This window comes from Ornithodoros turicata, chromosome 7 (assembly GCF_037126465.1).
Source record: "Ornithodoros turicata isolate Travis chromosome 7, ASM3712646v1, whole genome shotgun sequence".
Classification (NCBI taxonomy): Eukaryota; Metazoa; Arthropoda; class Arachnida; order Ixodida; family Argasidae; genus Ornithodoros; species Ornithodoros turicata.
In genome coordinates, this window is record NC_088207.1 from 23,649,551 (window position 1) to 23,658,395 (window position 8,845).

The window sequence follows — 8,845 nt, forward strand, 5'->3', positions numbered from 1 at the left end:
TGCTTTGCGGTGAAGCTCTGTTTTTAGAGTGTACAACGACTTTTAGGGTGGCAGATTGTCAAACGGTAAAACCTGTGTCATTACCGAGTATTTTCTTCCCCATGCTATCGCGTAACCGGTGCCATCTTTCACAGGAGGTCTGGTAAAGTCTCGTGTCGTCCACCGGCCTGATTTTCTGTCCCCGCCTGCCAAAGACACTGGCCTTTCATAGCCTCTGCTCTTCATCCTTCTCATCAGCTGCACCTGTCGTCGTTCTCGTCCCCCCCCCCCCGCCCCCCAACTCCATCAGAGTGTTCGCCTTATGCAGTGGCAGTTCAGTGACACTTACCTTCCACGTATCCTAATTTGCGTCGCCGCTGACCTCACTTGAATGCTTAATGCCTAGAGCTACTTCGTACATCAATCTGACACAGACATCGGTTGCACGCAGGTCCGTTCAGTGTTGGAGCAGGAATAGAATCCCTCCTCTATCCGCAGACGAAGTATGTCACCACTCCCGATTATTCGGATGTGGAGCTAGCCATGATTTCTCTTCGACCAGGCATAGAAGAAACCAAACAACTACTCACGGACGTCGGATTCCCCGAAGAGGTACGCTCACACGAAGCAGCACAATGGCGCCGAACATTGTAGCACGACCGTGCTTGTAGTCAGCATTATGGAAGGGCACGAAAAAGCCGTGATGACACATAGAACGCGGCAAGTTCTTACGAACTTCAGTGGGTCGCTCCATTCTGCTCCTTGTCATCACCACTAAGCTGGGCAGTCAAGGACATGTGCACTTCCATGTCTCGTTCCTTCGGTAAAGAGATTGCACTATCTAGTCATTTCATTTCATTTTTTATTACCTTAAGCACCCGTACTGGGGTATTACATAAGGGGAGAATACAGTATGAAAAACAAGAACGTAGCAGCCGCACACTCAAGCACACACAAGCACACAAAAAGTATATACATATATACGAGGGGTGTTCAAGACAAACCGGGACTTTTCATTTGTCGCAAAAGTAAAATGAACTTACAGGCGAGAAATTAGTTTTATTTTCCAACGTAATCTCCAGCTGCACTAATGCATTTGTCCAAGCGTTTCACGAGGGCTTGGATCCCAGCAGCGTAGAAATCCTTACCGGCGCGTAGCAGCCATGATGGGACCACATTCTTGACCTCGTCGTCGCAGCTGAAGTGGCGGACCCCAACGAACGCCTTCAGTGGCCCGAAGAGATGGAAATCGCTGGAGGCGAGGTCTAGACTGTAAGGGGGATGTGATAGCAACTCACAGCCAAGTTCCTGTAAGGTGCGTGTCGTGAGATGCGCGGTATGGGGGCGTGCATTGTCCTGGAGGAGGAGGGCTCCTTTGGTGATGAGGCCCGTCCGCTTTTGCTTCAGCGCCTTATGCACATCCCTGAGAACCTGGCAGTAATATGCACTATTGATGGTGGTACCACTGGGCGAAAATCAAGATTAACAACGCCAGCCTTGTCCCAGAAAACCCTGGCCATGCCTTACCCCCAGACGGGGTGCTACGGAACTTCTTGGGAGCTGGCGAGCCTGGATGCTTCCACTTTTTTTATGCCCGTTCATACTCAGGAGTGAAATGGTGCACTCACGTTTCATCGCACATGATGATCTGATCAAGGAACGGCTGTCCTTCAGTCTCGAAACGGTACCTTAGCTTTTGGGAGATTCCCAGTCTTCTCTGCCGGTCAAACACGGAGAGCTGCCTCGAGACCCAACGGGCACTAACTTTCCGAAACTGGAGGTGTTCGTGAATGATAGTGTTCAACGTTCCCACAGGAAGGTCCGTCCTTCGAGCCAGTTCGAGACATGTTATCCGCCGGTGCTTGAATATCAGGCGCTCCACAAATTGGATGTTCTCAGGAGCTCTGACACTGGGCTCTGAGCTGCCCCGGCCGGGATCGTCCTGCACTGATGTACGGAAGTCTCGGAACCGTTTGCACCACTCAAACGCTTTACTGCGGGTAAGTGTATCGTGGCCATACTGAGCCTGAAGTCTTCTGTGAATTTCAGATTACTTTACACCTTCATTCACGAGAAACTTCATGAGAATTCACTGTTCGATGTGCGCGCTCACCTCGTTGTCAGCCATCTTGTCTAGCACGTGTCATCTGTTTTGCACAAACTTTGGAGCACCACGTGGTAAGCGCGGAGGCCTCTGGCGTGTGAAAATGTCGAAAAAGAAGTAGTGCGAGCCATTTGTGCACTCAGGAGGCAGAAAGTCCCGGTTTGACTTGAACACCCCCCGTACATATGTATTCACGGCCTCGGTTACAGAATGCGCAACTCACATCGTTTACGAAAAGAGACTACGTCAGTTAGGAGTTTAATTTCTTGGGGAAGAGCATTCCAGTCTGAAATAGCAGACAAGAAAGGGAAAAAGCGAAAAAGGTTAGTGGTCGCCCTGGGAAGATGGAATTGTGTAACATGTCGTGTCTGATAAAACGGTGTATTTATGCTTATGAAGGAGTGATACCCCGGGCTATTATTTGCCTGGAGAAATTCCAAGAAAAAAAAACATAGCCTGTCTATCTCCCTTTGTAGGTGTAATTGTGGTAGGTCTAGTCTGTTTTTTTAATGTAGTCACACTCGAAAATATAGTATATTAAATTATACTATATTATAGATTACATAAATATATATATATATATAAAGTATGTTATAGTATCAGTCTTTTATAAAGTATATAGTATTATATAGATATAATTTTCTTGAATATACTTTTTTATTTTTTTTATTTTTTTTTAATTCAGGGCTTCGACGCATACTTCGGCCCACACCAAAACGAACCAGGCTTCCAGCTGTACCCACTGATGTACGGACCAAAATCAAAGGGAGTTCTAAGGCTGCGCAGCTCGGACCCCCACGACCATCCACTCATAGACCCACGCTACTACTCTCATCCCGATGACGTCAAACGCTGTGTTGCAGGTATGTTAATAGCACGGGCCGTCCAATTTCCAAACCACGCGCACAAGTATTCACCTACACTCTTAAAAATGAACTTCACCGCATAGCACGCTCCTAGCCAACAATCATCTCGAATGATATGGTTATCTGCCCTGATTTGTTGAAAATGGGAGGCGTACGCCTTTTCTGTGACAATTATGAACAGCATAAGTGTCACAAAAAAGGCGTACGCTTCCCGTTTTCAACAAATCAGGGCAGATAACGATATCATTCGAGATGATGGTTGGCTAGGAGCGTGCTATGCGGTGAACTTCAGTTTTAAGAGATCACAGATCACATTACGGCATTCCGGAAGGGCTGGAGCGCGTCTGACGCAATCGCTGAAGTGGCTACTAGCCTGAAGCAAGCGAGAGAGTCCAATGAGTTTGCTCTCGCTTTCTTCATTGACGTGAAGAAGGCATACGACTCGGTAACGCACTCGGCATGTTTCGCTGCGCTCGAAGCAGCTCGAGTCACTGGCCGCCTTCTAGGATACCTGTGTGACTTTCTGTCCAACAGAACGTTTGACGTCTCCGTCCGCGGGTGTATCAGCTCTGTGAAGAAGTTTGAGCGAGGAGTCCCACAAGGCAGTGTTCTATCACCTATACTATTCAACCTAATCATGGCAGGGATTCACCGAGGAATTCGCCCTACACCGTACGCCCTTCATCTCACCATCTACGCGGACGACATCTGCCTCCGCATTGTGGGAACGGACAAGGAGAAAGTTCGTGACACAGCTGATATTGCCTTGAACGGGCTCAATGCAGCGCTGCTCGCGAGAGGGCTGGAAGCGTCACCAGAGAAGTCAAAATGCATGGTCTGCATTCCCCGTGGAAAGTACGTGGGCAAAGACTTCCCAAGCCTCAGCATTAACAACACTCCCATCCCAAGATGCGCGTCATGTAAATATCTTGGTGTCACCGTCGATAGCACATTACGCTGGTCTAAGCAAGTAAACGAGACTATCTGCAAGGGGAAGAAAACGCTCAACCTGCTACGCAGAATCAGCGGGAAATCATGGGGCTGCAATGCGCGGTCATTGCTCACCCTTCACAAAGCCCTGATCTTGTCACGCATTCTCTACGTGGCGCCATACGTAGACCTCGCGCCTACACAATGGCAGGCCCTTGAGCGCCTTCATCGCGCTGGCATAAGAACTGCGCTTGGTCTCCCAACGTTCTCTAGCGTCACCCAAACGTACCTGGAAGCTAAGGAAAAGCCTGTTAGTGTCCACTCTGAGCTCAAAGGACTCCAGTTTCTGGATGATGCATCAACATCCATCAGCAAGCATTCCCTCTTCACCGGCCTCGAACAGAGGACACACACATCCCTAGGACGCCTGGCTAGTGCCACCAGCTCTCTAGCCAACAGGGGCGCTCTTCCTCGGCTCCCAGCTAGTCCGCCTACGCCGCCGTGGCGGGAGTTCGTGCCCGCAACAACGCTCCACATTCCGGGTCTACGGAAGAAGAGCGAGTCCAGCCCCCTAGTGGCCAGGATGGCGGCTGAGAACCTGATCAGCGACGTTTATCACACACATACTCTGGTGTTCACGGATGGCTCCATTGACCACCGTTCCAAAAGTGCTACCAGTGCGTACTACATCCCGTCAATAAACAAGGCCTGGCAAGGGAAATCAGTTCGCTACCCAATCTCATCTACGACGGCCGAACTCTTGGCCTTGCTACACGCAGCTGCTGCGGTTCAAGTCACCGGAATACCTAAGGCCGTCTTGCTTACGGACTCCAGAAGTGCCCTCAACAACGTGATAAACCCCATGTGTGGTAGCATTCTGGCCGGATGTATAAGGAGATCGTGTGCCCAGCATAGGCTAACCGGAGGTGAGCTTACGCTCCAATGGATCCCATCTCATGTCGGCATCAGAGGCAATGAACGAGCGGACCAGCTAGCTTCCTCAGCACACAACAGCTGCAGCCCATCCTTAGCAGTCCCGGCCGACCCTGACAGGCTCATGGTCGTCAAACAGCTAGTTGAGATGCGTCACCCTGGCATACAGGACATCATGCAGAATCACCGACCCTCTCTTCCCACGAAAGATCTTCCCCGTGGTATGCAGACAATGCTCCATCGATTACGCACAGGATCTGCGTTCACGAACTCGCAACTGTGCAAGATCGGCTCCAGGGAGGACTCCAGTTGCGGACACTGTAATCATCCCGAGACAATTGCGCATATCCTGACAGAATACCGTGCATACCATGCCATGCGGGAAACCCATCTTCCCCACGCCAGGCCTGGTATACTGACGGACGTCCTCTTCCCCGAAGGTTCTTGTGCGGAACGACTTTCAAAAACTCGCGGCCTCGTGCGTTTTCTTCAAGCAACGGGCCTAGCGGAGAGACCACTCTAGTGCACCTCTCACCTGCAGTGTGCTTCCGTCCCTTCAGTACCGGTCATCCTGCCTCTACATCACTTTGAAGTCCTCAACTCCCCTTTCTCCCACTTTCTTTTCCTTTTTTTTTTTTGGCTATAGTCGTGACGATGCCCACATGAGTGCGGCCAACAACGGCAAGCTACCTCGACACCCCCCCCCCCCCCCCTCAGTTTTAAGAGTGTAGGCGTCAGGTATACGGAGATCTCTAGACCCGAGTATTATGGTACACTCTTAAAAATGAACTTCACCACATAGCACGCTCCTAGCCAACCACCATCCCGAATGACAACGTTCTCGCCCCTGATTTGTTGAAAACGGGAGGAGGAGCCTATTTTGTGCCGTGCATAATGGCACAAAATAGGCTCCTCCTCCCGTTTTCAACAAATCTAGGGCGAGAACGTTGTCATTCGGGGTGATGGTTGGCTAGGAGCGTGCTGCGGTGAAGTTCATTTTTAAGAGTGTAGGTATACGAGACAGGCGCCGACCACAAAAAGGAGCCTTGAGCTGACCCGTATAATGCGGCTGGGGTATCCCGATATACCACAGTTCAGAATCTAGAGGCTCAAAATCCCACATCGATAGAAGTGACGGTCAGTTCTACCGGCGCCGTCCTAGCGTGGGGCCACGACCTTCTGCCCGCTGGGACATTCAATCATCGCCGGTCAGGACTCATGTAGAGGAATACCACCTCGTCTACACGTTCAACATCGACGCGCGACAGGGGTGACGACGGGTACGACTCCGTTCAATGCCTCACTTTTACACGTAATATCGGCGTCGATTGCCTGAATTGCATCTCCTACTTCTCGTATCATCGTACGGCGCTGAACAGACTGCTGAGACGGGTCTCTGCCCTGCCTCCCACGATACTGTCGTCGCCCAACCAAAAAGATCGAGTGTAGCTCTCACGTTCACTTACTGACTTTCACGAACAACACTACAAATGTAATAAATACAGAACGAAAGCAAAAGTAGCATTGTGATATCGAAATTTTACTCACTTCATCGAAACGGCTATCTTTTCCTGAAACGTCTCAATTCCACGACCTAATAGATTATAACGACCATGTCACAATCAGCAAACCCTATGAGGTGCCTGTCCGCACGATCCGCCAGGGGCGCTACTGACGCGCCCTGGCAGACTGGCGCACGATTGGACGATGGAAATTTGAATTTTGAACTCGCAGAAGCGTATGTACGACAACCGTAGCAGACGACAGCGATAGCTCCTATGAAAACGCGTAGAATGATGATAATAATCAACCTCAGAATTAAACATCTGTGGAAGTCCACAGCTTGTACAGAAATACTAAGGTAAGCTGAAGTACAAAGTATTGTAGAAGTTGAGGAAGCAATAACAAGGACGATCAGAAGCGCCACCGCTGCCTTCCAAAAATGCGGCGCATGGGAGGGGTGCGCCTGACGTGGTCGTTATAATCTAGTAGGTCGTGCTCAATTCACAACGTGTACTCACGTGAAAACCTCGCCGACGTGTCCTGACACATCCCATAACCCCCCTTTTCTTTTTCTTCTTTTTGCAGCCGTGAAAATTGCCTTGGATGTGGTTTCGGCGAAAGCGTTGAGAGAAGATCTTGGAGCTAAAATCTGGGACATTCCTTACCCTTCATGCAAGCAACACAAGCTATGGTCTGAGAAGTACATAGCGTGCATGTGCACCCACTTGACGTTCACGTCGTGGGACTTCTCGGGAACCTGTCGCATGGGCAACGGAACGAACTCTGTCGTAACGCCGCGTCTCTGGTACAATGCATGTTCTCCTTTCTTCCCATTTTTTTTTTCATATTTCAGATTAGAGACCTCCTCACCGCCACTCAACCGCTCTATCTTCATATATACATTTTTAAGGACCGGACATGAAGCCAATCTTTAACCGGTATAGGGCAGTTTTAGGCAATGACGATTTCAAGTGCACTCTAAGAAAAAAAAGGAGTAAAACGGGAAGTAATTGCAGCTTCTGCTCCCCTAGTCTGCAATTACTCCCCATTTTAGTCCCTTAACCCAACATTTAGTCCCGACATTTACTCCCCAGGACTGCAAATTATCGCTAAACTTCGCGAATGGTCTGCTGAATGCAAAAGTGTACGTAAATATATGCCCTTGGTCAATTTGAACGACATAAGGCTGTATAACTCAGATAATGTAGAAATTTTCCAGCCACACAGAGTAATAAAGAGTTTGTGCATCTTTCTTCGCAAATTGTGCCCTAGTATTGCGCAAGATTTTATATCACTCGATATATCACGGTTGACGGTTTGCTTCAAAGTATTTTCATGCATGCACACCAATTATGTACCTGGGACTCTTACAACAGCGCGTGAAATGCAGTCTTCACTCTGTGACATTCATTTACTCCCGTGGATTTACTCCCGAAAGGGACTATTTTTTGTGGCAATGCAATTACTCCCCAAAAGGAGTAAAAGTACTCCTTTTTTTCTTAGAGTGTGGTCGTGGACTCAGGGCGTGAGAACTCCCCCCCCCCCTCCCTCGCTTTAGCTAGTGCTAAAGCGCTTTACCCCTAGATATATGGATGCAGGCGTTCACAGTGTCAGTTAAGTGGGCCTTAAGTCTCGCTCCTTAAGTTCATTTCTGAGAGTGTAAGCTGAAAGTCAGAATAAGATACGTGTGCCGTTTGAACCAATAATGCTAGCAAACAATTACATTTATACGCAGCGTTTGTGGCATTGGCAACCTACGAGTCGTGGACGCTTCAGTGATGCCCGAAAACGTGGCTGCGAACAGCCACGCCCCAGTCCAGATGGTTGCCATGAAAGGTGCTGCGATGATCCTGGAAGACTACTATGCCAAGAGACGGTGACGGATACTGGGGGATCATCTTCAATGTAGACTGCAGATGCGGTGGACTCACGTTAATCCGATCTTGGATACTTCATACTTTCGGTTAATTCAAAAATATTCCAATTGTTTGTTTAGACCGTTCTCAATCTGTTGCAAAACCACTTAATGTGAACGTCGGCTTTGCCTGCGTCATACTTCCCTCGTAAAATGTTTCTGTTGCCTTCTGCGTGTTGGTGATGAGCCACCTGAGGCATTGCTCATTGGCACCGCTTGAGGCACCTGCCTTTCCGCGCATTGCTCACCTTCGCATGTCTCTGTCTCTGAAAGAAGAGTCTTATAAGAAACTGGCCGCCTTGGCCAGGATGACTTTTTCCCGGGGCTCAAGTATTGCCTAGAAAATAAGCAAGTGTCTTTTCAATGCCTCTTCGTTTATATCTCGTTGCATTAAATGGATGGAAACATATCTTTCGCCAATGTTTTGCGTGTCCCTACTTATATAGTCGGGCTTCTCCAGGGGGAAGGAGGAGAAGAGAGGTTAAAAACGTGCTCCGTATGTCGAGGTACTCCTGTAATAAACTATAATTTTGACTTGCCATTGGAGTTACCGCTTTGACTCGCATCTAGCTAGCTGGTAATTTCATACCCCTTTTAATTCAAAGAAGGAGCTGT

The 8,845-nt window shown here is 49.0% G+C and overlaps 1 protein-coding gene across 3 annotated transcripts in view; it reads left to right on the plus strand.

Moving 5' to 3' along the window:
• The window catches only part of LOC135400354 (4-pyridoxate dehydrogenase-like), a 66,049-nt gene extending 57,343 nt beyond the window's left edge, over positions 1–8,706 (plus strand). For all 3 annotated transcript variants that reach the window (XM_064632187.1, XM_064632189.1, XM_064632188.1), the window contains exons 10-13: positions 431–591; positions 2,769–2,946; positions 6,901–7,120; positions 8,051–8,706. In XM_064632187.1, the coding sequence (XP_064488257.1) occupies positions 431–591; positions 2,769–2,946; positions 6,901–7,120; positions 8,051–8,195 (704 nt within the window). In that variant the 3' untranslated portion in view covers positions 8,196–8,706. The remainder of the gene's footprint in view (positions 1–430; positions 592–2,768; positions 2,947–6,900; positions 7,121–8,050) is intronic.
• Positions 8,707–8,845: the final 139 nt, after the last annotated feature.